General features: G+C 53.8%; 2 protein-coding genes and 1 pseudogene across 2 annotated transcripts; all 3 read left to right on the plus strand.

The window, feature by feature from the left end:
- The first annotated feature begins 11,679 nt into the window (after positions 1 to 11,679).
- On the plus strand, positions 11,680 to 12,539 carry LOC111771082 (large ribosomal subunit protein uL23 pseudogene; annotated as a pseudogene).
- A 1,844-nt stretch (positions 12,540 to 14,383) lies between these two features.
- Positions 14,384 to 27,623, plus strand: MIEF1 (mitochondrial elongation factor 1). The gene is made up of 6 exons (XM_023631522.2): positions 14,384 to 14,522; positions 16,220 to 16,572; positions 21,582 to 21,732; positions 22,670 to 22,847; positions 23,053 to 23,315; positions 23,844 to 27,623. The coding sequence occupies exons 3-6, from the start codon at positions 21,589 to 21,591 to the stop codon at positions 24,648 to 24,650; spliced, it is 1,392 nt and encodes a 463-aa protein (XP_023487290.1). The 5' UTR covers positions 14,384 to 14,522; positions 16,220 to 16,572; positions 21,582 to 21,588; the 3' UTR covers positions 24,651 to 27,623.
- On the plus strand, positions 16,248 to 16,460 carry MIURF (mitochondrial elongation factor 1 upstream open reading frame). The gene has a single exon (XM_070254214.1). It carries the CDS (start codon positions 16,248 to 16,250, stop codon positions 16,458 to 16,460), a length of 213 nt encoding a protein of 70 aa, XP_070110315.1.
- Positions 27,624 to 27,768: the final 145 nt, after the last annotated feature.

Raw genomic sequence — 27,768 nt, forward strand, 5'->3', positions numbered from 1 at the left:
ACAAACCTCTGCGTAAAGGTCAAAGGAATGACAGGTCTTGCCCAGGGCAGCCATCTGGCCAGCATCCTTGGCCCCTCACCTGCCATTCTAGTAAATTCCCTGAGACTCAGTTATACCAGGAAACTAACTCCTTTAAATTAAAGTATTGTTTTATTTTTAGTTTACTCTAGATTATTTATTGCTGCAACCAAACCACCCTGAAATTTAGTAGACTAAACAACAGTTTACTTGCGCACAGTTCTAGAATTGGGGCTAGGCTCGGCTGAACGGTTCTTCTGCCCAGCAGTGGGTGGGCAGCTGGCACAGGGATGCGCCCACCTTCTCAGACCTGACCTGGGTTGTTGCTGACAAAGGAAGGGATAATGCACAAAAGAATGAGCCACAAAAGAATGACTGGATTGCACACCAGATAAGAGGGAGTGACATCGCCACAGAATGGTGGGACCCCCCCCCCCACCTCACGGACCCACAGAGACGAGTGGACTGTGTGGGAAGCTGTGAGAAGCACCCCACGTGACCTGTGAGTTCTGCTGCCTGAATGTAAAACCCCAAGGGAACATCTTACAAACCGAGATTGAGGGACAATCTGCAAAAAAACTGCCCTCTCTTAGGCTCCCCTAATTTCCTGCAACCCAGTTCTGCAGATTTGCGGGAAAAGCCTGACCCTGCGTCAGGATCAGACCACCTGTCCAGCACCCATCCCAGACTGCTGAAAGTCCTAGAGACAAAACATCCACAGGGACACAAGTCATCGCCACCACAGCCTGGATGTGTGTCCTGTTGTCACCATCATCTCAGTGGGCCACCATGTGTGTGAGCTCAGCCGAGACCAGAAGAACTTCCCAGCTGAGTGCAGCCGAAGCGCCCACCCAGTCTCACGAGCTTGACTGCTTTAGCCCCTGAGCTATGGGGCGGTTTGTTACACGGCCTGACTGTGGCCCTAGATAACTGATACAGTTTGCTTTTACTTAATGACGGGAAAGCCAACCCAAATTAGTGAAGAAGAGAAGGAATTTACTGGCTTGCTAACGATCAAGTTCAGGGGTAATATTGGCTTCAGGTCCAGCTTGAGGCAGAGGTTGTGGTCACACTGTTGTCCAGCTCTCTCTGGCTTGTTCAGCTCCGCTTCCCAACTTGTGTTGTCCCTATTCTCAGATAGGCTTAACCCTCATGCTTGCAAGATGGCTGCAGCAGCTCCAGGCCTCACATCAACTCATCTTATGTACTCAGCACAGAAGAAATAGAGCTACTCTCCCTAAAAGTCCTGGGCTTGGATCTCACCAATTTGGATGAGGTCATGTGATCATCCTTGAACCAATCAGTGAGATTAGAAGGAGGATGGGCGAAATACACGGATCAGCTCCATCAACCGGAGCCCATTCTATATTGGCTAAAAAGGAGGGAAGATGCCCAAAAGAAATTGGGCCACAGATGTCACTATTGACACAAGCTCAGCTGCCTCCGTCAGGCCCTTCACCAGCCCTCGGTCAGCTCTCTCCTGGACCCTCATCTGTGAAATGAGCGTCTCCGCAGCACAGACCTCTGGAGTGGTTGTGAGGATGGTCAGAACTTGGGACAGAGCCCGGAGCACTGTGGGAGCGTCCTGAATGTGAGTCATCGTCACCCTGACATGTCCTCACCCTCCGTTTCCTCACGTGGTGCATTTGACGCTTGGCTCCTGCGTCCCTTCCCGGCACTCCTTCCCCTCACCTCCCGGGTCTTCCCCCTCCCTCGCTGACACTCCTTCCACGCCGCCTTCCTGGGCTCCTTTCACCCCGTGCACCCCTTCAGTGAGGGGGCTCCCCAGGGCTTCGTCCTGCTCTGCCTGCACTCTCACCACGGTGGGGCTGCCTCAGTCTCTCCAGCGAGTCCTCTCTCCTAAGGATCCAGCTGCCTGTGGGATGAGCCCCCGAGGTGCCAAGGTCACCTGAGACACCAAGGGACCCCATGGAACTGCGCTCCCCTCAGGGCTGTTCTCCCTGTTCTGCACTCTCCATCCCACTGATGACACCTCACCTGCCCTGTCCCAAACACTGGAAATCTAGGAGTCATGCTCGAATTCTCCCCAATAGTAACTACCATTTATTGAGCGCCTGCTGTGTGCCAGGGACTGTCTTATGATACAACCACCCAGGGTCCAAGTCCCAGATTCCCACTTGCTCATCATGTGACCCATCAGAGCGCTGGTTGTCGTGGCTATTAAATGGCGCATGTAAAGCAGCTAGCGCAGAGCTGCGCACACAGCAGGCACTCACTAAGTGTTAGCTGCAGTGGGCATTTGCTGTTGCCCTTCCCAGCATCTCTTCCTCCCAGAATTTCTTAATCTTGCATTTTGGTGGGATTGACACACACGCACATGCACACATGTGCACACGTACACACCCAACTCCCCAGGTCACCCCGAACAGCTAAGCTAGTCAATATGTCACTGCCTGGTCAGGGCAATTGCTTCAGGGATGGACAAGTGGCCCAATTCAGGCTAGTGATAAAGAAGAAATTGCTGGAAGCTCTTAGAAAAGAACTTCTTCTCTTTTCTTCAAGAATGATGAAAAAGAACCCCTCACCACCAGAATAAAAACAGGGGTGTGGGGGGGAGGTGTGTGGAGCACACAGCTTATGACATTGGCTGCTGGATGGAGCCTCACCTGAAGCCCACACTGTTAGGACTCCTCAATGACATGAGCCCATAAATTCTCTTTTGTTAAACCCACTTCGAGCTGGGTTTTCTGCTACTTAAAACCAAAAGTGTTCTAACTCATCTGATGAAAACTTTCCTCTGTGAGTCTGGACATACTATCCTCTCAGCCCAGAACCTTCCGCTGCCCTTTTGCACCTAACTTGCTTACTCTCCCAGGCCCCACTCAGGTGTCAGGTCCTCCACACCCTGCCCTTGCCTCCCCACACCCGGGTTATGTCCGAACCACTCCAGCCTCACCCTTTCCACAGGGTCTTAGAATTGTCCGCTTTTGGGTTTCTATCTCATAAACATTTCCGGGTACAGCTCAGTAGCTCTTTGGGGGAATGACTGACTGAGCAGATGAATCCCACTATTAAGTGGGGGCACTGGGATTTGAACCCAGGAACATCTCCAGTGCCGTCCAGTACCCCCGATTCCCTGACACCCTGCTCCTTGAACGCCCCACTCTGCCAGCCCGAGGGCTGGGGTTCCATCGCATACATCTGCCTGCCCACCTGAGGGCGGGGGTAATACAATGGCCAAGCTTCCTCCTCCGAGGGCCTTGCCCACTCGATTGGCTGCCCTCCGCAATCGGCCCAGCCGGGCCCAGACTCGCCACTTCTGTCGAATTTCATGCCGGATCAGCCTCCATGACTTAATCAGAACCTCTGGCCTGTCCCGCCGGGCCAAAGACCTGGATGACCATCCAGGCCCCGTGAGGGCGCTCTGCCGTCTAGAGGGTCACGCGGGACCAGGCCAGGCCCTCATCTGCATGACTGTCCATCGAGTCGTCGAAAATAACAATCGTCTCCATTCCCCGATCTGCTCTGCCAGTCGGCCCGTGGTCCTTCCAGGAATGGGACTTCTAGACTTCTCACCATTTGGGTCTACAACACGGGCCGAGGCCTGGGGCGCAGGTTGGGGGCAGGAGGAAGAAGATACACATTCTGGAGGTTTGTAGGAGGCGGAGGATGCCCTGATTCAGCCGTTCTGGGTCATGTGACCTCTTCCTGGGGCAGAAGGCTCTGAAGTGGGGCGCTCAATTCTCTAAGGCTTTTAAAGAGCCCCCTTGATCTTTAGCATTTAAGGCAATCTGACTAGGATGCTCCCGAGGCAGGCTTGCTTTTGCAAATCTCGTTCAGCTCTCAGGAAGCCCCACTGCTAATGCAGCGAGGCAGGCGACCCCGCTCCAGGACAATTAGTCCTTCTGGTCCGACACCCACCGGTCCCATGCACCACATCCGTGCCGCTGCTCGCCCTTCAACTCAATCCCGCACGCAATCCCTGACTGTCCACGGCGTGTCGGGCCCTGAGGAAGATGCAGAGATGGACGAGACACATTTTCCGTCCTCTAGCAGCTCAAAATTGATTGGGAGCAGGCCAGGTTTCTCGACCCCAGCACTACTGACATTCTGGGCCGGACATTTCCTTGTTGGGGGCTGTCCTGTGCCGTGTAGGGTGTCAGCAGCGTCCCTGGCTTCTACAGTTAGATGCCAGTAGAACCCACTCCCCCGAGAGTGACCACCAAAGGCGTCTCCAGACATGGTTACATGTCCCCCTGGGGTGCAAAATCACCCAGGTTAACGACTATGGAGTAGGAGTATGCAACTATTAAGCATCTACTGTATACGTGCCAGCCACTTTGCATACATTAGTTCACGTAATCTGAATGGTATCTGGGAGGTTCCTCCCACTTCACAGCCTGCGAGATCGGAGGTGGGGAGCCTGGGATTCAGGGACCTTGAGGGTATAAATTGCTTGAGGCACACAGCTCCCTGACGGGTTGCAGGGGCAGGGTGGCCGCCGCCTTCCCACGGTGCTGCGCTGCCTCCTAGTGGGCGAGCGGGGCATGTCCGTCACCGGCAGCCCAGCTTCCCTGGCTCCTTTCCTTCCTCTCTCTTTTCACTGGACGCCACATGGGATTTGAGGACACTTACGCAAATGCGTGCCACAAAACGGAACAGCAAACATCAAAATTAGAGTCATGGAAAATTTTAAAGATAAAGAAAACCAAGCCTGGGAAATAACGATGAAGGCGGGGCCAGGGCAATGTCGAGTGTTGGGGGCGTGCGGAGGAAGGCAGTACTTCCTCCTCTCCCCTTTTACTGATGAGGAGCAGAAGGTTCCGGAACTTGCACAGGAGGTGGCAGAGCTTTGAGGATGAACAGTAATGGAGACCCCTCCGGAGCACCTGTCTTGTCTCCATGGCGGGGCTGGGCACGGCGTCCTCACCTGTGTGTCCCCGGCCCCCTGCCCCACCGCGGCCTCACTGAACCCTCGCTGAATTGCCCTGGGCATCAGTGGGCGGCCCTGCAGGGCAACATTGTCAGCACCCTTAGCAGTTACTGAGCACACTCCAGGGGCAGGTCCCGGGTTGGCCTCGCTGATCCGACAGGAGGGGCTCCGGCCTGCCTCCTGCGGTGTAGCCGCTCCTCCTCCGGCCATCTGATGAGAGAAGGTCATGAGAACGGCTTTCCCATTGCGAGCCGGATCCGGAGAGGGTGCCTCCCGTTCTCCGGGCTGCGCTGGGCCTGCGGGATTGCCAAGACAACCCGGAAGGAAAGGCTGCTCTGCCAGCACGGGGGCATCAGTGGGTCAAGTTCTCAGACTCAAAGGACCAAGAACAAGCATCACAACTCACCATCTACACCACCCTCAGGTCTTCCCCAGCTCTGTCCATCCTCTGGAACACAGCTTGTCTTAATTCTGGTGTTGTGTACACCCCAGACCCTGACCTGGAAATGCGGAACTCATCCCTCGCTCTTTCTTCTCCCTCTGCCAGTCTCCCCCAACCAATCCATTCTCCAGGCAGGGCCACTGCCAGCCCAGGCAGGCTTCCATGCCAATTGGGAAGGGCATCACTCCCTCAAGATATGTTATTTCCATCTATGGGAAAATTGTCATAATGTGCTGATATCATTAGAACGAGACAATCCACTGCTTTCTGCCAAAGAAATGTCTTAAGAAACACACAACTCCACAAGGTCTATGACGTGAAAGGTGTCCCTTGGATGTGGTGTCCTTGTGCAGTGTGTAACATGAACAACCACACTCAGCAGCCCTGCCTCTATGTAGATCTGATCCTGTCACCACCCCCTCCCGACTTAAAATAGTCTATGGCTCCCCATCACCTACAGGGCCAAGTCCAAGTTCCCGATGTAGCTCCAGGGAGTCTTGTCCCATCCCCTTAGAGTGGAGTAGACACTTGTCTCAAAGGCAGCTGATCCCCCTGCAGGCTGGGCAGCACTGCCCAGGACACGGCCTGGTCTGAAGAGGTGAGCTGGGCCGTCGGAGGAAGCTGGTTGGAAAGGGGGTGAATGGAGCAGGCGCAGAGAAAAGCCCCGAAAGATCAGCCTCCCGGGCCTGGTTCCCGCGGATCCTGAGGACAAAGCCCACCTGCGCTGGCCTGAGGGCACCTGGCCGTGCACTCAAAGAGGCCCTCTCAGAGCTGTGACCTGGGGGGGCCACACTGACCCAGGAGTCAGCCAATCTGACGCACTCACTACACTCTGAAAACCTGAAGATGGGGTCCTCAAATACACAGAGGAATTCACACGGCAAAGGGGGCATCTTATGGCCTGGGCGGGGAGAAGGACCGTTTCATAAATATCGGACAGCCATTTAGAAAAAAGACCAATTACAGTCCCTCCCTCACTCCTTACACCAAAGTGAATGCCTGTTGAATACACCAAAGATATAAAATTTTTACATTAATTAATTATTATTTTTTTTTTTTTTGAGGAAGATTAGCCCTGAGCTAACTGCTGCCAATCCTCCTCTTTTTGCTGAGGAAGACTGGCCCTGAGCTAACATCCATGCCCATCTTCCTCTACTTTGTATGTGGGACGCCTGCCACAGCATGGCTCGATAAGCAGTACGTAGGTCCACACCTGGGATCTGAACCGGCGAACCCTGGGCAGTCAAAGTGGAACGTGCAAACTTAACCCCTGCGCCACTGAGCCAGCCCTTAAAATTTTGGAAGGTACAATCTAGCCAGTCTTTTCTCTCTCTGGGTGGCTGTACAGTTGAGTGAGTGTGTGTGTGTGGGTTGGGGTCTGCCTTGGGGGTTGAGCTGGAAGCTGGATACACTCTAAGGTCTCCGACAGTGGGACAGCTGCCGTTCCTTTCGCCCCCACCCTAAGCCCGCCACCCTAAGCCCACCACACCCACCTCCTCCTGGAAGGCTTCCTCATTGACTGGAATATTCTCAGCTCTCGGCTCTTCATCTCCAGCTGCTCCGCCACCCTCTGCTCTCTTCTGGGACTGCCAGCCAGTGGGTGTGGGGTCCTCCAGGGCCCAGGACCCCCCAGGCGTCCAGCCCCAGGGCACCAAGGGCTCCTGCTTCAGTTGCTTCCTGGGCTGTGGAGGCATTTACCGTGGACTCGAGCGCAGCTATGCTCGCTCTCTTTCCATATTTTGGCTTCTCTTTCTATATGTCAAGGTTCAGTGCTTTGTGACTGGAGCTGGGAACATATGTCAACTTTCTCTCTGGCTCCATTTCCTCCCCATGTAGGATGAGAAACACTCACCAGGCCTTGGCAGACTCAGCAGATGACAGGAGCCCAACAGATAATGTAAGTGAGTGGACACTCATGGATGAGACAATAGGGAGTGGTGGGGATTGGGGTGAGCTGGGGAGCTTGGACTCTGTCCAAAGGTGGTGGCTGCTCCTCTGTCCGTGGGGAGCCGAGTGCTGCCAGATCTTCTAAATATTGAAGCAAGCCTGGGAAGCTGTCCTTTAGAATTGTCTGGGTCTTACAAAGCTCTTTGTGGAGCAAGGAGAACACTTCCTGGTCCAGTCTAACCTGTGGGCCTCCAGTTTGCCCTCGAGGAGGTGGAAGCTATAATCAGCCTGTGTGGTGCTGCCTCGTCTGTAAAATGGGCACACTGATACCAGCCTGCACAGGACTGTAGTGGGGATCAACAGCGACAAAGGACGTGAATGGAGACCAGCGAATGTTCACTGAGCCACTGCCCTGGCCCGGGCACCTACTCAGTCTTCCCACCCTTCTCCTAAGTCAGCTGGGAAGTGGAGGAGCTGGGATTTGGGGTCGAGGCCCTGCATCTGCCAGCCCCCAGCCCCCCAACTCCAGCTGCCTGGCAAAGGGAGGGTGTTCAGTGAATGAGCTCGCGCGCCCTTCGCCCTTTCCACACCACCTGGCACGATGTGGGCGGCAAACATTTCACAGGTGATGGGACCCTCACTCCTGCCCAGGGATATCAGGTTTCACTCTGGGGAGCACAGGATCCACACATCTGATGGCAGCAAACCCCATTAGGCGGGGCGGCTCTCTCTGGGAGCGATTTCCTGGCTCCTGGCCGCTCACACCCCGGAGCTTCGCTGACCCTCCACCAGCCCGGGTACTAGGAGTGTTACACCTTCACTCCAGTGGGGAGGTGGGGCAGGAGGGGCTGGGCTGGGCTGGACAGAGCATTCTGCCTCGTCATCCCGGAGCAATTTCCCTTCAACTGGGGTGACAAGCATTTATGGAGGGCTCCAATTTCATAAGGCACCCTGCTGGGTAAAGTAGAGGGGATAAGACTAGTAAGACCCCCGCCTCAAGGTCCGTGCCCTCTCTGCCTTCTGTGCCGCCGCCCTGCCCCGCCCCGCAGGTAAAGGGGCACCTGCCTGCTTCCTCCTTCCCCTCCTCTCAGTAGTGACATCTCTCCATTGAGGGCTCCCTTCCTCTGGCCTTTTCACTTCTCTCCCTCTACTGGGTCCTTCCCTCCACCTTCGAGGGAGAACAAGTGCGAGCCAACCCCTAACCCAGCCCAATCCCGTCTCCCTCCCAACTGTCCTCTCCTGCCCTTTCCCTTCCCAGCAAAACCACTGGGTCCCTTTCCATCTCCTGTTTACTCTTCAGCCCCTGGCCACTGTCCCACCTCCCTGAACCAGTCAGCCAGAGACCAGCTCCTAACTGGGGAAGGAAGGCATTGGCCTTTGTGACCATGCTCTCCTCTCCCCAAGCCTCCGAGACACCCCTGTCTTCTGACCAGTCCTCTCCAGTGTCCTTTGCTTCCTAGGCCTTAGATGTCAGTGTCCCCAGGGCCCCCTCCTGTCCTCTTCCTCCACCCTCGTTCGAGTGACTTCATCTCTCCCATGGATGGTTCAGAGCTCCAGACCTGAGTTCAGATCCCGGTCCTGCTGCTTGTGGCTCTTCCAGACCCCAGCTCCTTGGGTGTAACTGGCACGGTGACGGTCCTTGTCCTCTCCAGGCCGTGAGGAGTACTGGAGATGATGCGTCCAGGTGCTGGCACGCGGGAAGAGCTCAGTCAGCGCTCACTCCTCCTGTCCCCTGATGACCCTCTTGGATACTGTGGTGGCCTGGGGACTGATCTCCTGTGGGTCTCAGCCCACCAGTCTAGTCCCCGGAAAGTGGACAGGCTGCTCTTTCCAAGGTGCTAGTCTGATCAGGGCACGGACTGCCCACTGCTGCTGGCTCAGGGCCAAATTTCCCGCTGCGGCCCGCTGGGCCTGCCTTCCTCTCCAGTCTTGTCTGGGGTCTCTCTTTCCTGAATTCTCTGGCTCTGGTCCTTTGAGCTCTCCAGTGGGCCACGGCCCCCTCCTCTGCCTGGACCACTCCTGCTCCTGTTCCATCACCTGCTGAACTCCCTAAGGCCTCGGCCATATTTCTAATTCTCCTGGCGGAAATCCACTTGACCTGCTTCTCTCTCCCTCCCTCTTAGTTCCCATGAGTCAGTTTCAGGGTCTGATTGCTTAGGTACTTTAATTAATCCCCATTTGTGAGTATAGAAACTATGGCCCAGAGAGGCTGAGAACCTTGTTGAAGGTTGCCCAGCCATCAGGAGGCAGAGCTGAAATTCAAACCCACGACTGACTCCAGACTACTGGTGCTGGTGCAGCAGCCCAAAGTACACATTGCAGGCCATCACTTCCTCCCTGGGCATCCGCAGGATGCTCACCTGTCCAGCCTCGTGTCTCACCCCCTCGCCTCCCCACCCGTGCTCCGGCTGGGTGGTGCCCACCCCCTGCTTCTGCACTGGGTCACAGGCTCTTCTGGTCCCCACAGCACCTGTGAAGGCTTCTCTCCTTGTACCTGTCTGTGTCCTTGTCTGTCTCCTCCCTCGACCCTGGCCTTTCTAGGACGTGTCTTATTTCTGCATTCCCGCCTCTAGTCCTGGCACATACTAGATGCTCACTAAATGGTGAGCAAGTAACTAACTTGGCTAATACATTGGGAACAACAGTGCTGGTTCTCATGGGCCATTCAGCAAAAATGTTTTGTTCCTTTTTGCCCCAGCATCCTGCCTTAGCCCTCTGGGGCCCAGACCCTTGACCACTGAGTTTTCCAGGGCTAGGGGGCCACAGCCTGAGACTCCCCTGAGCTCCTGCCCTGGAACTGGTGTCCTGGGCTTCCAAAGTCTGTTTGTGAGCTAACATTCCCACGTACCCACCCATGCACGAGAGAGAACGACATCTCATAATAATACAAGTCACGGCTTACTGTGTGCTCGCCGTGTGGCAGGCTCCCTGACAACGCCAGTAGCCCCTTACATGCCCCCTCCCATTTGACCCTCAACAGCCCAATGAGGTAGTTCTTTCCTCTCCTTCTTCGGTTCACGGATGAGGAAACCAAGGCATGCAAGGCTTAAGTCGCTTGCCAAGTGCTTCCCACCCCCCTACATGCCCCTTTCAAATAAGACTGGACGTGACCTGCCTGACTCAGAGGAAATTGTCCATCTCTCCCAGGCCTTCCATGTTTCTGGAAAGTGTTCATTCATTCATTCATTCATTCCACAATTAAATGCCTAGCTATGTGTGAGTCACTGTTCTGGGGAACAAGCGCTTCCCTCTCGCTCTCCAGCCATGGTCCCAGAAGAGGCGTTGCCATCATTCAGAGGTAAGACCAGCAGTTATTCAAAACTGCAGTATCAATCAGAGAGATCCCAGAGGGCCCCTTGTCCCGTCAAGCCAGGCAGAGTCCTGAGAGTTGGGTCAGTGCCCCTTGCCAGGGGTCTCCAGCCCACAAAGTTACCGTGGATACATGGGGACCAGATGACTGCCTCACACCCCTCCCACCCCAGCCATTGCCTTGGAAGCTGCGGGAGCGAGGAGGAGCCCTGTGAGTCTGGAAGTACAGAGAAGACCCTGAAGAGCCAGAGATCTGGGGAGCCAATCTGAAGGACAGACCCCCAAGGGCCCTCCCTTCCTTCCTCCCAAAAATAACATCCTAGGGAACAGCAGGGTCAGCAGGGATAGGAAAGGTCACCTCGTCTTCCAGCTGGAAATGTCACCAATTAGATTTATTTGGGTCACAAAATTACTCTTTAAAGAGCAAAGTAGGGCAGCCTGGAAGAGAGGAAAGAACACACATTCCAGAGGAAGACACGTGGGCGAGCTACTCCGCCGTCTGGCTCAGCGTCTTGGAGAAATTAGCCAATGTCTCTTGGTCTTGGTTTTCTCATCTGCAAAATCGGGATCATGAAGCCTATCACACAGGGGCATTGGGATTAGACATAACATGATGTTTGCAAAGTACTCAGTCCAATGTTGGGCACACAATAGGTGCTTAATAAAGGCAGCTCTAGGTGCTGGTGCTGCCTCAGTATGAGTGTGAGAGGGAGAGAGCTGACGAACTTCCTCCTTGTTTCCCTGGCGCCAAGCCAGGCCCGGCGAATGGTCCTAAGATCCCAGACTCCACACCTAGTGCTGCTCTTGAGTCTTTAGCCTCCCTCCTCCAGGCCCCCAGCCGGGGCCCCCCCCCCCTTCAGAGGCCCACTGGCTCCCCAGTGCTGCTGGGGCTCCTCCCTATGCCAAGGGGAAGTCTTCCGTTAACTGAGCAGAGACCTTAGGGCCCTGGAAAGCTGCCTTCTTTTAGCAGCTTGGAAAACCTGGAACACGCGCCTAACCAGGCTGGAGCAGGGAGGCAGCAGGACAATTGCTGGGGCAGAGGCCCGAAGCCGAAGCTGTGGCTGACCCTCCCTCTCACCCCCACATCAGCTAATCCTGTGGCCGTCCTCCCAGCACTTCCAGGATCTGACTCCCCGGCCCCGCTCACTGCCGCCTCCTGGGTCTGAGCCCTCATCTCTCTCCCCCCTGGGGTTTTGCAACGGCCTCTTGACTACTCGCCCTGCTTTAGCCCTTGTTCCCTTCAGTTATGCTCAAGCCAGACTGGTCCTGTGAAAACGGAAGTCATTTCACAAAGATGGCGCCAAAAGCGGCGAAGGAAGCCGCTGTCCCTCCCAAAGCTGAAGCCAAAGCAAAGACTTTGAAGGCCAAGAAGGTGGCGCTGAAAGGCGTCCACGGCCACACACAAAAAAGATCTACACGTCACCCACCTTCCCGAGGACCAAGATACTGTGGCTCTGAAGGCGGCCCAAACCTCCTTGGAAGAGTGCCCCCAGGAGAAACAAGCTTGACCACTCTGCCATCATCGAGTTCCCCGTCCACCAAGTCCGCCACGAAGGAGACAGAGGACAGCAACACACTCGCGTTCATTGTGGATGTCAAGGCCATCCACACCAGACCAGACAGGCTGGGAAGACGCTCTAGGACGTCTCGTGGCCAAGACCAACACCCTGATGGGGTCTGATGAGAGAAGGAGGCATCTGTTTGACTGGCTTCTAACTATGATGCTTTGGATGGTGCCAACAAAATTGGGTTCACCATTAAGAAAGAAACAAACAAATGGAAGTCAGGTCCCATCACTTCTTTGCTCCAAACCCTTCAGCGGCTGCTGTGCCACACAAGGTCTCCCATCCCCTTCCCCCGATAAGGACCTTGTCTCCTGCCTCGTCCCCAGCTCCTGCTCACCGGCCTCTTCCCTGCTGCTCCTGGAACACTCCCAGCCGAAGGGCCACCGGAGGACCAACGCCTGGAACGCTCTTCCCACAGGTTCCACGCCACATCCCCTTATCAGACACCACTCCACGTAAAAAAGTAACCCCCTTCACTCCATCCTGTCACCCAGCATCTTCCTCCCAGCTCTTATCACCTCCTCTATCAGCCCCACTAGAAGACAGGACTTGGTCTCTCTGTTCTTGCAATGCCTGTGGTGTGCTTGGCACATTCAAGACCCTCGGCCAGGATTTGTTGCATGAATGAGTGAATGAATGAATGGATGGACAACTACTTCGTAAGGGCGGGCCTCTCCTGCTAGACACCTTCTAATCCTCGCAAGAGCCCCAGGCTGAGGGAGGTTAGGATCCTGCCAGAGAGCAGCTGTCCTTCTGTGGTGGAGCAGAACTGCGAGCCAGCTCGGCCTGACTCCAAAGCCTGCGGGCTCGCTTCCGGAGGGACTAACCTTCCTGGCTTCCCTCTGAGCTGGGCGCGTGGGAGGCACCGGGGGAGGGGGCTTGCAGATTCCGTCAAACACGGCTCTTGCCCTCAAATCTGGTGAGACAGAGACGCAAATGGATACATTTAAAAACGGGCCTGGCAAAAAGGCACCAATAAATACGTTTTGTTGTCGAACCGTTACGGTGTGTGCGGACGTTTCTGTGGGGCCCGAAGAAGGCATCCAAGTTTGTTGGGCCAGGGGCGAGGAAGGGGCTGGAAAAGATTTGCGGAGGGGACATTTGGTTACCCGGTCCACCAACCCCATAAGACATTAGCCACAACCCTGCTCAGAACTAGCCTAACTGTCGTCTATGGCTCACAGTAAACCAGGAAGAGAGGAAGGAGGAGATGGCTGAAACAGAGTCGAAACCAGTTAAACCCAGTTGAAGGCAACCTGCAGGCTGACGACCTGACGAGACCGCAGCTCGTTGCACGCTCTTTGTAATAGGTTTCCATAGCCCGGGACACGCCCACCGCCAGGCAGTTCACCACACCCCGCAAGGAGAGAGGCGGCGCCCTAGTCCCCGAAAAGCCCGCCCAGCTCCCTAAGCAAGCGTGAATATTCCTCCCCTTCATTACCCTGAACCCATAGCAGCTGCTTAATCAGAACTGAGGAGCGCATTCGTGGACTTGGCTCCCGCTTCTCCCTTCTTGGCAATTGAATAAAGCTCGCGCCGGTGAACACCCAGCTTCGGTTTCCTTCCAAATCCTCGATACCGAACGGGAAAGAGCCCTTGGCGGAAGGGACGGATTGTGTGTACGGGGCCCTCGGGGGCCCCTCCTCGGAGCTCCTCGGAGTGTGGGTCGGAGCCCCAGGGCAGCGAGGTGAAGTTGCTAACAATTTCAAGTGGACCCTGAAGGGTAGGAGTTTGCTGGGAGCCAAGGCGCCCGGCAGCGGGCTCAGCACGGAGGCATGAAAAGTCGATCTGAGAAAATGGACTTGGAAGAGCTCTGAAAGCCATGGCAGGGAATATTATTAGTGTTGGAACCCCCCAGGGAGGGCCCCGCCCAGCCCGAGATCAGCAGACGGTGCGGGGATGCGGCTCCATCCCTGACACGCCGCGCGCTGACAGCAGGCTGGCGCCGACCCGACGCAGCGGCCTCGTAGGAGGGCGGCGCCGCGCCCAGCCCGCTCCGGCCCCCTGCCCGCTCCGGCCCCCTGCCCGCTCCGACCCGCTGCCGGCTCCGGCCCCCAGCCCGCTCGCCCTCCGCACCGCCGCTCGCCGGTGGGCGGGGCCCGAATGGCCTCAGCCGGCCCGGTCCTCAGTGACGTCACCACGAAGGCGGGGCTCAGGTTGGTGGGGCGGGGCCCGCATGAGGGGCGGGGCCCAACGAGGCTCCTGGCTCCGCCCCGAGAGGGGCCGCGGCGGGGAAGACCGGAAGTCCTCCCGCCTCCTCCCGCCTTCGTGCTCCTTTCCGCCCCGCCCCTCGGCCCCGTGGGCAGGTCGTGTCCCGGAAGTGAAGGGGCCATGTTGCTGGGTGACCCCGGGAGAGGTACCGGGCGAGAGGCGAATCTCGAGGAGTGGTAGCGCGCGCGGCCCGCGGGTGAGTGAGGGGAGGAGCGGGGCCGGGGCCGGGGCCGGGGCCGGGGCCGGGGGCCCGCCGAGCCTCCTGTCAGGGCCGCGTCCCTTGCCCCCGATCCGACCCGGGCCCCAGCCTCCGGAGGCCTCCCGGGTCCCGAGCCGGCGTGCCCCAGCCCCGGGGTCACCGCCCGCCCGCCCCCGGCTCGGCCTAGCCCCCCGGTTGGGGAGGAGGTGGGGACCGGCCGGGCTCAGCCGCCCGCTCGCCGGGCGACCTTGTCGTAACAGCCGTCGCACGGCGGTGGCCTCCCTCCTCCGAAAGCACTTGTCCTGTTGGTGTTCTGGGCTCTTGTCTCCCGCCGCGGGAGGCCCTTGGGCCGAGGGGGGCCCTCCTGCGGTTGAGGAGAAGGGGACAGGGACAGCGGCTCAGGCTGGCGCAGGAAGTTGGCAGGGCCGGAGGCCATGGCTCGCTGACTTTGCCCCCAGAGTCCCGCTCTGTCTCCCGGTCACGTACTTCCCGCACTCGGTCTCTGCTCTTTATTTCTGAAACAGGGGGGTCACTCCCTCCACTTGGGGGCGTCGTGAGGATTCCCTCTTCATTCTGCTTATTTCTTGAGCCCGTGGTGTGCCGGGCGCTGGGCTGGGAAAGTTTGTAGGGCGCCCAGGAGTGCTGTACACGCGGGAAGGCCCCAGCGAACGGTGACTGTCCTCACAGGCCGCAGCCCCGTGACAGCTGTGTGCTGTGGGCCGGTGCTGCCCTCTGGGAGCTTCGGTTTCCTCCACTTAAAATGGGGATAACGACGACACTGGGATTGTTGATAGAATGAGATAGAATGAGATGAGTTGTTCCGTGGCCGCGCCCGGAACGTGCATGGTGGGGTGCATACAGTAGGTGTTCTGCTGTTTCTCTTCTGAGCCCCGACCACCTCCTAGGTTCCTTAATTTAAATGTGAAAATGGGTGACACAGCACTTTCCAAGTGATAACCCTCTGTACTTGAGGGAGGGTTTATTGTTACTGAAGGAAGGTGGTGGCAGTTTATGTATAACTAAGTCCAACATTTATTAAGCACTTGCAAACCAAGCTGGGTGCTACTGGTAATGGCTGCGCTTGGTAGAGTGTTTAGTTTGTGCCTAGCGCTGATCTAGACCTGTTTGCATGTATTAACTCATTTAGTCCTCGTACCAACCATATGGGCAGAATACAGTTTTAATCCTCATTTTACTGATGAGGAACTGAGGGAAGCACAGAGAGGTTAAGAAACTTGCCCGAGGAAATCAGCTCATCAGTGGTGGTGCCAGGATTCAGGTATGGCTGAAAGTCCATCCCTTGTGGTGAAGTTCTCTTACAGGTGCTTTACATGTGTCCTCTCGCCCAGTCCTCAAAATAACCCTGTGTGGTGGGTCCTGCTGACATAGTATCGTCATCTCCATTTTACACAGGAGGAAGCTGATGCTCAGAGGGGTGAAGCAGTTTGCCCAGGATCTGGCAAGTTAATTGGCAGAGCCAGGATTCAAGCCCTAGCCCTTCAGCATCTCCTGTACTTGCTCAGGAGAGGGAAGCAAGGGGCTGGGGTCTATCCTAGCCGTGCCACTAAGTCAGAGTGTGACCTTGGGGGTCCCTGAGACCTAGATTAAGAACCTGAACTTTAGAGAGTCTCTCTAGGCCCTTCTCACATTTAATTCTGATTCTAGCCTTCTCTTTTTTCCCCTTCTGTTTATAGCGTGACGCCCAGCCCCTGCCAGTCCCCCATGGCCCCATGGAGCCGCGAGGCAGTGCTGAGCCTCTACCGGGCTCTGCTGCGCCAGGGCCGAGAGCTTCGCTACACTGACCGAGACTTCTACCTGGCCTCCATCCGCCGTGAGTTCAGGAAAAATCAGAAGCTAGAGGATCCTGAGGCCCGGGAGAGGCAGCTGGAAAAAGGCCTGGTCTTCCTCCACAGCAAACTCGGGGGGATTATTTAGGACCCTCTCCTTTCCCCTCCCTTCCTGATTCCGAGGGAAAGAGGACAAAGGTGCCTTCCGTAGACACTCCTGCTCTCTCCCCACCCCTCACAGATGCAGTGAGAAGCCTCAGGTAGGTCCACCCTTTTCCCATAGGTTTCATTTTTTCTGATGCAGGGGACCAGGGGAGGGAGACCCTTTCCTTTTAGTGACCAAAGTCCTTTAGTCACTGGAAATCAATGGAGGGAATACAGGCATATTAAGAGAGTATGTTCCCTTATTGAAAAAAAATAGGCCCTGAGTTTCAAATCCCACCAGAACAGAATTCTTATCACCATTTTATTTCATAGAACGTTTTACGTATGAAAATGTTAGAAAAGACATTGGTTAAACCTATTAGCGCTCAATTCCAAGCTGGCTCATTCAGTGGATTCAGTTATCTGTGGGTCAGATCACATTCCCCAAAACATAACTGCATTCTGTTACCTCAGTCTATAGAGTGTGTCCAGGCTTCAGAGGATGGCCCCCGGGTTCAACTCCTGGCCCTGCTACTAGTAGCGATGGGATTTGGGGCAAATCACTAACCCTTTCCAGGCCTCTATTTCCTCATTTGTAAAATGGAGATGATAACATCTGCCTCTTCAGGTTCTTATGAGAATTAAATGAGCTCTTGGAATGGTACTTGGCAAGTGGCATATTAGCTCTATTTACTCCTGATACCAGCATTATCAAGAAGTCCCCCTGTAGCCTAGTGACTATATTTAATTCCGCAGCTTTCCCTGAGGGCCTTCTATGGCCCTGGCATTCTTGTAGGCTCTGCGATAGAGGTGAATGACATGGGCCATCACGGGACTCGGTCTGATGCAGAGATCCCTGGACAGCAATTCCAGTGTGAGCAGCTCGGCACTAGAGGGTCGTGTAGAGAGCTTGGAGACAGGGCTGAGGACATAGCTCTGCCTTGGGTAGGGTGGTGGCAGGGATCGCAGGTGGCTGTAGAAAAGACATTTGAGGTCTGCCTCAAATGAGAAGTAGAAGCTTGCTGGGCAGGTGGGTAAGAATAAGCAAATGTGGAGGTGGAAACTGCATTTTGTAGTCTGGAAACTTGAGTCTGGCATGGCTAGAATGTCGTACCTGTAAGGCAGGTGGCCGCAGTTGAGGCTGGGCCGGGTCTGGAAGGACATTAAGTCCTCTGTTGAGGAGATTGTGATATTGCACAGTAGGGGACTGTCACAGCTTTGTAAGCAGGGGCATGATGTGGACGGGAGATCGTGGCATGGAGAATAAAGTAGTGAGATGCTAGCGGTAGTGAATCTGGCCACAGGAGATGGAGGGACTGACGCGGTGCGGTGGCCACACGTAAATACAGCGTGTGCAACAGTGACTTGGTGACCAGTTGGCTGAGGCAGGAGGAGGAGAAAGCAGAATGGAGGATAACTGTGAGGTGCAAGGCCTGCCAGCTGGGTGGGGGTTGCTGAGGGAGTGAAGGCAGGAGGAGGAGCCTTATGTAATGGCTTTTGGTTCTCGCAGCCCTTGGGTTGATTGGTAGCCCCTGCTGGGCAGTGCAGGACCAGGGCTGGGTGGATGCTCTGGGAGCCTACCTGCACAGGGAAGGGTAGCCGGGCTGGGAGTGAAGTAGCGAGTCACTGAGCCTCTGTGTCCTAATCCATTTGACTGTGGGTTAGGTTACAGGTTGCCACCACCGCCTCCTCAAAAAAAAAGTTATAAACCACTGTTACTGCAATAAAAAAAAAAGCCATAGGGTTAATAGCTCATTCCTACAACAAATAGGTATTGTGTAATTGTGTATCAAACACTGCTGGCCCTGAGGACACAGCAGTGAATGAGCCCAAACGCCCCCAAGAAGCGTATGGTCCAGTGGTTAATAGAGAGCAGATGTGAACAAGGTGGGGTCGCAGGCTACTTGGGATCCCTTTAAACTGCTCCCCAGCAGCATGGGCTCTAGGTTCAAATCTTGGCTGCACAACTTACATGGTGACCTTGGGCCACTTACTTAACCTCTGCCTCAGTTTCTTTATCTGTAAATTAGAAATAATAGTATGACTGACCTCATGGGATTCTTATTGTGGGGATCAAGGGAATTAATATATGTAAGATTCCCAGCACATGGTACATGCTCACTGTCTGTCAGCTAGCCTCATGTGTACTCGAGCCAGAATGTTTAAGTCATACTACTTTTTCAAGTGAAATAAGTTGGAATTTTCCTAGCTCTGTGCTGTCATCCTAGGAAGCTACAGGGCCTCCATTGCTCACCATCCACACTATATTGGGGTGATGAGTATTTCTACCTCCATTTCCGTATCTAGGGAGACAAGTGAAATACCTTGACTGAAATGTTGGCAGAGCTCAGATTCTCCATCCCCAGCCCCGCCTACCCGGTCATTATTCCTTCTTCTTTAAAAAATATAGATATATATTAACCATATTTAACTGTATAGTTCAGGGGCATCAAGAATATTCGCATTGTTGTGTAACAGATCTCCAGAACTTTTTCATCTTGCAAAATTGAAACTGTGTACCCAGGGCTCCTTGATCGCACTGAGGAGCCCAGTGGCTCTCTCCTTGCCAGGTGGAGCTCCTGTCGCCTAGTAGGCTTTAAGCTAGTGCAGCGGAACCTGAGTGGAGGATGGACAGTGGATAAGCAGTTTCAACTGGAACAAGTTAGGTTTTAGAAGAAGTACTTGCATCTTCTTGTTGGAGCTTGTGGATGCTCTCTCCTCTTCCAGGTCACCAGGTCTTTGACACACCTGGTCCTATGCGCGGGAGCATACTGCACTATAGTAGGAAAGCCTGTTCACAAGTCTGCTCAACTGAATAGTTTGGGTCTCCAGCCCAGGACAGCATCACTGTTAGTGTTAGAGGCCATTCTTAGCTCCATCTCAGAAGGTGAAATGTAACTCAGGACAGTCTGGGTTGCTGGCTGCCTTCTGGAAGTTGACCTTTTGTCCTGTGGGTGGAATCTTAAAAGACTTAATGATAGCCCACATTTGTGGAGTCGTTTTACAGTTTACAAAGTGTTCTCTTCCAGTGTTTGAGTAGCCGTCTTTTCCTCACTAGAACCCTCCGAGTTAGGCCACGCAGGCATCATTCTCCCCTTTGCATAGCTGAGAGCTTGAGTCACCCAGCTAATAAGCCAGGGCTCAAAGGCAAGTACTCAGTGTCAGCATTGCCGACTCTAAAGCCCCGGCTCCTTTCTGCTCTGCCACGTCACCACCTCGCTCTTAGCAGGCGCCAGGTGCACCAAGGACTAAATGGCCCAGGGAGCCTCCCTCTGGCTTCTGCTCAGAGAGAGGAGGTGCCCTTCTGGTCCTGCCACAGCACATCCCAGGATCATGGAGAGGGTGCCTGCATCAGTGGTTCTCCTACTGTAAATCCATCAGGAAAGGTTCTTTTGTTTTGTTTTAAAAAACTAAAACAGTGGTCCTTGTCATGTGTGGGGAACCATGTAACATTCTACTGTGTCCTGGTTGGATTAGTCTGCTCAGCTGAGTTGGATGTGTCCCATCCCTGTCTCAGTGGCCACTGAAGGGAGGGTGCCTCGCAGGCTTGCCAGACCCCACCTGTAAATACTGAGTTTAGCTCTTCCCGCTGGCCTTGCTTGCTCTGTGTGTTTGAAGTGGGAGTATATTTCAGTAGCCAAGTAGTCTCATTATGTCCCTAAACCTGAAGCTTCTAGTGACTGTAAAAGGTGAAAGAAAGAAAAGTCCCAAGGTTGTGACTCTAGTTAGGGAAAAAATATTTTTGGACTTGACGGTGACTCTTAGTTAACTCAATGCTGGAACAAGTAGAGTCTGAAATCTTTCTTTCTTTCTCGGTGGGGGCATGAGATGCGAAACTAGCAACACCCAGGTGTAATGGTATGAGAAAGAATGTTCCTTTGCACTGGAAGATGCGCCCAGAGATCCTGTCCCTGTCTCTCCTCCCACTCTGGGTCTTTTGGGATCCGAATGGTATACAGCTGTTTCTCCCTGTGTCTTCCTGGCGTGCAGGAGTGGGGGGGTGGAGGAGAGCAGCAGTGCTAGGAGCGCTGTGTGGGGGAGCGCTTTGCCACCCTCTGTCTGGGTCAAGCCCAGGCTTCTAATTCCTTGGGAAACGGGCTTATTTGGGGACTAGGAGAACTTCAGTCAGGATGACTCCATTGTCGCCAGAGAGCAAGTGTGCCTGCCTTGCTGGAGCACTGTGTGGGGGGCCAGCCTCTTCTGCATTGTGCCCCTGAGCTCCTTCCAGGTGACCGCATTTTTATTTCACTTTCCAAGTGCATTTGAGCACATGGATTTTTTTGTTTTCCATTTAACAGCCAAGTCTACAGCCGCTGTTGTGTTTATTCTCAGTCTCACAGTGCCAGCCTCACCTGAGCTTCTTGTTGTCCTCCTGCACACTTTCCCCAAGAAACAAAGAATTTGTTTTGTGGGAGTGTCCCCAGAGAGTTAGTTTTGTCTCTGGACCTTTCTCACATACGGACTCGTAGCTGTGGCTCCGTGTGTACAGTGTTTGGTCTCTGTTATTTTGTGGTTGGTTGGTTGGTTGGTTGTTTTGCAGAAAGGAGACAGAATAGGCACAGGTGGATTTGGGCAAGGGTAGACATGATAGAGTAGAGAGAGCATCATACTGGGAGTGGGAGCCCCGAGTTCTGGAGATGGCTCTGCCATTCCCTCTCTGGGGCCTCTGGCAAGTCACCTCATGTGTGAAGTGATGCGATGGGATTAGATGAGCCTCCTTTAATCCACTCTGTTACACAGACTTTCTCAGAGCTAACCTTCCACGAAATGACACCTGAAGGATCAAAACAGGATCTGCATTATAATACTGGGAAGGGGTAGGAAGAGGGGTTATATTGCAGGAAGGACTGACAGCCAGCTTAATGCTTTCTGTAGTCTTAATAGTTTGGTGGAGAGGTTTCCCCACAGTTAGCTTGATCAGTTCCTCCCTCTTGCATCCAGATACATCATGGGACAGAATACCTCCCTCTGGACTCGAGGCCATGCAGTGCTACAGGCAGGAGGATTTGGGTTGCTAGAACTCAGAGTACCCCGAACTTGTTGGGGACTGGCCTGTTTGGGGAGGCAGGAGGGACGGATCTTGAGGTCCCAGGTGGTGATGGCCGTGTTCTGCCTTCATCCTCAGGTGAGCAATGGCAGGCTCTGGTGAGCGCAAAGGCAAGAAAGACGACAATGGCATCGGCACGGCCATTGATTTTGTGCTCTCCAACGCCCGGCTGGTGCTGGGGGTGGGTGGCGCGGCCATGCTGGGCATCGCTACACTGGCGGTTAAGCGGGTAAGTGCCTGCAGCCAGGGCCAGGGATGGGCAAGGTGGTGACACTGCCTCTGCAAAGGGGGGCTGACCTGGAAGAAGACTTTGATGCTGCTAATGGGTGTGAAACTTGGTAATGTGGTATTAGTAGACAAGGCCTTAAGAGAATTCAGTAAGTCCACTTCTAGGACCCTGCCCTAAAAAAGTCATTGGAGATAGAAATAAAGACGTTTATCCCAGCGAGGAAAAAATTGCAAATAACCAAAATATCCTTCCTTGGCTACCTTACTTGAAATAGCAGTGCCCTCATCACACATACACTTCCTCGTTCCCTTTCCTACTGTGTTTTTCCTGACATTTCTCTCTGTCTGCATACTTTCTGTTTAACTTGTTTGTGATGTATTGCCTGTATCCTCCTACTAGTCAGACAACTCCAGCAGGGTAGGGATTGGGTCTCTTTGGTTTACTGCCTTATTCTCGGCACCTAGGACATTGCCTAGCACATAGGAGCCACTCAATAAGTATTTGTTAAAGAAATGAATCAGTGTTCAACATTGTGGTACATTCATAAGGTACAATGTTGTATGGTCAGAAAGTGTACCATAATGTTGACACTGATTTATTTTTAGTATTGTGGGGAAATGATAAAAATTATGCGAAAAAAATCAGGTTTCAAAAGTATGTAGAGAGTAGGATCCTAATTATATAAATATATATTTCCAGAAAGAAATACACCAAAATATTAACAATTATCTCTGGGTTGTGACATTATGGATACATTGTTTCTTATTTGTATCATTTAGTATTTCCTGAGATTTTCTGCATGGAGCAAAGTATTCCATAATATAGAATAAAACAAAGTTATTAAAAAATAGTAGTTGAACTCACTAGGGCAAAGCTGCTGGGAAGAGGGAAGCAGAGGAAGGCAGGTGCATGTGCTGGGGCCTCTCTGCCATTTCAGATGTACGACAGGGCGATCAGTGCCCCTACCAGCCCCACCCGCCTGAGCCATTCAGGGAAAAGGAGCTGGGAAGAGCCAAACTGGATGGGCTCCCCCCGGTTGCTGAACAAGGACATGAAGACAGGCCTGAGCCGGTCCCTGCAGACCCTTCCCACAGACTCCTCGGCCTTTGACACAGGTGAGAAGGCTGTTACCCCTTCTGAGACTTAGCTCTGGGCTCTCAGTACTTCTCCTGCGTTCAGCAAACATTTCTTGTGCACATTTGTGCCGGGGACTGTGCTAGCATTTGCCTTTTGTGCCAGGCCCTCTTTCTGGTGCTGAGGCAGCTGTGGACTGAGCAAGCATGGGAAGAGCTCACGTGCCTCTCTCTCTTGCCTTGGCAGATACATTCTGCCCACCCCGGCCCAAGCCATTGGCCAGGAGGGGCCAGGTAGACTTGAAGAAGTCACGGCTCCGCATGTCCCTGCAGGAGAAACTTCTTACTTACTACCGGAACCGGGCAGCCATCCCTGCTGGCGAGCAGGCTCGGGCCAAGCAAGCTGCTGTGGACATATGTGCTGAGCTCCGGAGCTTCCTGCGGGCCAAGTTGCCTGACATGCCACTTCGGGACATGTACCTGAGTGGCAGCCTCTATGATGACCTGCAGGTAACAGGGTGGTTCTCACGAAGGGGAAGGTCGGGTACTGACCAAGATGCTTCTTGGTAGTGCTTTTGGTGCGAAGCTCAGTGTCCCAGGCTTGCCGGAAAGATAAGTCTTCCTGCTTCTGGATTCGGCATTGTGGGAGCCTCTGCAGATCGCTGCCTTGAGCCTTCTGTAACCCTCTCGCGTTTTCCAGTCATACTCACAACTTCTGGGAAGCTGGAAGAGGCTTCCTTCCTTTATTCTCGTCCCTGTCTCTCCTTGCTAGTTTTCTCTCTTGAGTCTTCAAGGCATGAGGGATGTCACGTGTTCTTCTGCGTCCAGAGACGATGTGGCATATGGATTGAGCACAGACTGGTGTCCGACAGACCTGGGTTTAAATCCTCACATTTTCTGAACTGATAGGGTGACATGAAAGACGTCTTAGTTGCCTTTATTTTGTGGGGAGTACAAGGTGGTGGGACCTGTGTTTGGGGAAACTTGTCTGTTGAGCAAATTAAATCCCTTAAAACCTTTTTAATTCTGCTCTGACAGGTGGTGACAGCCGACCACATCCAACTCATTGTGCCCCTCGTGCTGGAGCAGAACCTGTGGTCGTGTGTCCCTGGCGAGGACACCATCATGAACGTCCCTGGCTTCTTCCTGGTTCGTCGTGAGAACCCAGAGTACTTTCCTCGTGGTAGCAGTTACTGGGACCGTTGTGTAGTAGGGGGCTACCTCTCCCCAAAGACAGTGGCAGACACGTTTGAGAAGGTAGTGGCTGGCTCCATCAATTGGCCGGCCATAGGGTCCCTCCTGGACTATGTGATCCGACCAGCACCACTCCCAGAGGCCCTGACTCTGGAAGTGCAGTATGAGCGTGACAAGCGTCTCGTCATTGACTTCCTGCCATCAGTGACCCTTGGTGACACTGTCTTGGTGGCCAGACCACACCGGCTAGCCCAGTATGACAACTTGTGGCGGCTGAGCCTGCGTCCTGCCGAGACCGCACGCTTGCGGGCTTTGGACCAGGCCGACTCGGGCTGCCGGTCTCTGTGCCTCAAGATCCTCAAGGCCATCTGCAAGTCCATTCCGGCTCTGGGCCACCTCACTGCCAGCCAGCTCACCAACGTCATCCTCCACTTGGCCCAGGAGGAGGCTGACTGGTCTCCAGATATGCTGGCCGACCGATTTCTGCAGGCCTTGAGGGGACTCATCAGCTACTTAGAGGCCGGAGTCCTGCCCAGCGCCCTGAACCCCAAGGTGAACTTATTTGCAGAGCTCACCCCTGAAGAAATAGATGAACTGGGATACACTCTCTATTGCTCATTGTCCGAGCCGGAGGTGCTGCTGCAGACGTAGGGCAGGTGAAGGCCAAAGTGGGTGTCGGGTGGGCAGGCCCTGGATTCTCCGTTAGAAACACTTGGCTACATAGTTGGTGCCTCACAGGGTCCCTGGGTGCCTCCTGTCTCGCTGGTCATTGCCCTGGTCACTTCATGCTGATTAGAATGACATCTCTTGCCTCCTATTTTCTCACCCATCCCTTTCTCTTTTTGTTACCAAACACTGTGCTCCCCCCTCCTCCCCTCCCGCTTGCTCCAGGCTTAATTTTTCTGGTATGAATTGAGAAGGTGGAGCACTGGCCTGAGCTCTTGAGACCACTTGGCGTTTTGCATTTTGGCCTGGGTTTTCTGCTCCTGTCTGCCCGGCCCTGCCCTTTGACCTGTTTTTTTTTTTCAGTGTCTTCTGTCTTTTCCTCTTGTTTGCGCCTTCTGATTTGCTCTTTTCCCCAGAGCACATCTGCCTATTCGAGATGTTGCCTTTTAGTTGAATGTCACTGAAGTTATGATTGCATGTTTCCAAGCTGAACTCTGCAGAGAGTGCTCAGACAGTATTTAGGGTTTCTGGGGGTAAAGCTGGGCGAAGAGCTGGCCTTTGACCCAGGTTCCTGGAAAAGCAGCCCATTCTCCCCACCTCCCGACCAAGTCGTACCCATAAGTACTGAGAAGGTCTCTCATGGGAACACTTATTGACCACATAGGAGTGAGGGCTCAAGACAAACTGGATGCAAAGTCATTTGGAGATCGTCTTTCTTAGTGGCTGTCAGTGCAGAGTGGGGAAACCGGAGGTGGTGAAGACAGCCTGGGAGAGGTCTGGTGCCTGGTGTGCGCCTTATCCGCACCGCTGTGTGCAGGAGTCAGACGAGGACGGACGGAAGGGGCTGCCAGGCGGCTCCTCTGCACGACTGCTGCCGTTCACCCCTTCCTTGCCTTAGTGCCAATTAGGACAAGGCCTTCAAGGACGCAGCCTTAGTGGTAGAGGTTGAACGTCAGCTGGAAAATCCAGTCTCCAGTTGGGGCTCGGTGACCATGTTCCTCCCCTGTCAGGCCCTGCCTTTCTAGGATGTTGCCTCAGAGCAAGAACAGGCCCACAGCCAGCCCTTCCTTCCCCAGTGTTTGCCGTAGGTGTTTGGGGGGGTGTTTGCCGAACTTTCCAGGCACCTCTGAGGCCAAAGGGCAAGCACATGTGCACACACCTCTGCCCCATCCTGCCTCTCAGCCAGCACCTGGGGAGCCAGGTGCCGCCTAAGAAGAGAGCACATGGCTAGCACACGTGAGAGGGAGGTGGGCACTTCCCGCATCCTTTGTCTGCCGCTGCTAAGATTGCACTATTTACTGCAATGTAAAAAGTATCCTGCGGGTGGGGAGGAGCATTGAATACACAATGTCAGTGCATCTTCTCGTTTTGTGTCTTTTTTCCTGTTTTTGGCAAGAGCCTGCTGATGATACTGTTTCTCCTCTGCCTATCCAGCATTTTGTTCTCCTCCCATCAAGTCTTACTAGTTTTTCTATTCTTACTACCTCTCCACAGTAAGGTTCTGGTGACGCGCTCTGCAGCTGTCTCATTCCTTCCCAATGACAGCGACATGCAATGACTCTTTAAATAGCATTGAAACCTCAGCTGCCCTTTGAACTTAGGGTAGGGATTCCTGTCCCCTTTTTGTCATGGATGAACAGGTTGAGAACTCGGGTTAACCTTGGCTCTATGTGGAGACTCTTCCTGCCTCCTCTGTCATATACATGCAAGGGTTCCTTAAAGTGGTTCCGTTGTCTCATTTGTGTGAAGGTATTGAGAGAGAATGAAAATAGGAAGCCCAGAACCCTGAGAGAGACGTTCCACCCTGGCTGTTCATCAGAATCCAGCTGGAGTTTAAAAATCCACGTGCCTGCCTGCTGCCCTGGGCGGCTGGTATAGAGGGTAAGGGGCGGAACCTGGCATTGATGGTGCCCATGCCCCCATCTGGTGTCCATTAGAGGGAAGAGAGAGGGGAAGGCTGATGAAGTGTTGCAAAAGCATGGGTTATTCTTTGTTGAGAGAAAGGATTCAGTTTTCCCAATGTGAGCATTATACAGCCTACAGTTTTTCCAAGCGGGCATCTCTGACTACATTCCATATAAAACATGGAAGGAGAGCTCAAAAAAGAAAATATTTTAAAGACCAAGTCCCAGGGGCTGGCCCTGTGGCCGAGCAGTTAAGTTCTCATGCTCCGCTCTGGTGGCCCAGGGCGCAGACCTAGCACCGCTCATCAAGCCATGCTGAGGCAGCGTCCCACAAAGCAGAACCAGAAGGACCTACAACTATGTACTGGGGGGCTTTGGGGAGAAGGAAAAGAAAAAGATTGGCAGCAGATGTTAGCTCAGGGCCAATCTTAAAAAAAAGACCAAGTCTCAAATTATCAAAGTCAAGTGTAACTGTGATTTGAGTTTATCTCCTCTCTTAAAGAGCATCTTTCTAAGGGCATCTCTCTTAACTATGTTTCACAAAACCAAAAACCGTAACTTTGCCATTTCACGACTCTTAGAAGTCCTCAGTACTAGAAGCAGTGGGAATCCTCGGCCCTGGTCCCGGTGGGTTTGCTGGCGAGCCTCATCGTAAAACGTGGAAGACAGTCAAGTGCTTTGCGATTGTTGGATGGAAGAGGGCAACGTTTTGTCCCCTCCGCCTCTATTTTAATCTTTGGGGAAGGATGTAGTGCCTCTCCCTGCCATCTGCCTTTCCACTCAGTAACTCCCACCTTTGCCTGGAGTACTAGCATCTGCTCTGACTTGTCCATCTGGAAGTTTTTTTGCACCATCTAGGTTAGCAAATCACATAGTTAGCCTAATGCTTAAAAAATGGACTCGTCATCTTGAAGACCTAATCAATTCCAAAGTGTATTCTGGTTTTCCCTGTTCCCCTTCCTAAAACATGAGTTCAGGACAACAGTATTTTCCTGTATACGCTTGGTTGTGACTTTTTTTTCCAAATAAATAACTGAAGCTCATGTTTGGAAAAGCTGTGTTGAGGCCTAGTCTTTCCTCCTGGGTCTGGCCCTGGCAGTCCACCTGTTCCCACTCCAGCTGAGCTGATCTCACTCCCTGGTACTCCACTCAGGGTGAGAGCGCAAATGGTTTTGACAAGGAATCAGCTTCAGGATCCA

Source organism: Equus caballus, chromosome 28, assembly GCF_041296265.1.
Source record: "Equus caballus isolate H_3958 breed thoroughbred chromosome 28, TB-T2T, whole genome shotgun sequence".
NCBI classification, from domain to species: Eukaryota; Metazoa; Chordata; class Mammalia; order Perissodactyla; family Equidae; genus Equus; species Equus caballus.

Excerpts from the sequence above, each read along its gene's own strand:
- MIURF (XM_070254214.1), top strand. The coding sequence starts at position 16,248 with ATGGCCCCATGGAGCCGCGAGGCAGTGCTGAGCCTCTACCGGGCTCTG.
- MIEF1 (XM_023631522.2), top strand. The coding sequence starts at position 21,589 with ATGGCAGGCTCTGGTGAGCGCAAAGGCAAGAAAGACGACAATGGCATC. Across the intron at positions 21,733-22,669 it reads CTACACTGGCGGTTAAGCGG|ATGTACGACAGGGCGATCAG; the intron begins GTAAGTGCCTGC and ends CTGCCATTTCAG. Across the intron at positions 22,848-23,052 it reads CTCCTCGGCCTTTGACACAG|ATACATTCTGCCCACCCCGG; the intron begins GTGAGAAGGCTG and ends TTGCCTTGGCAG.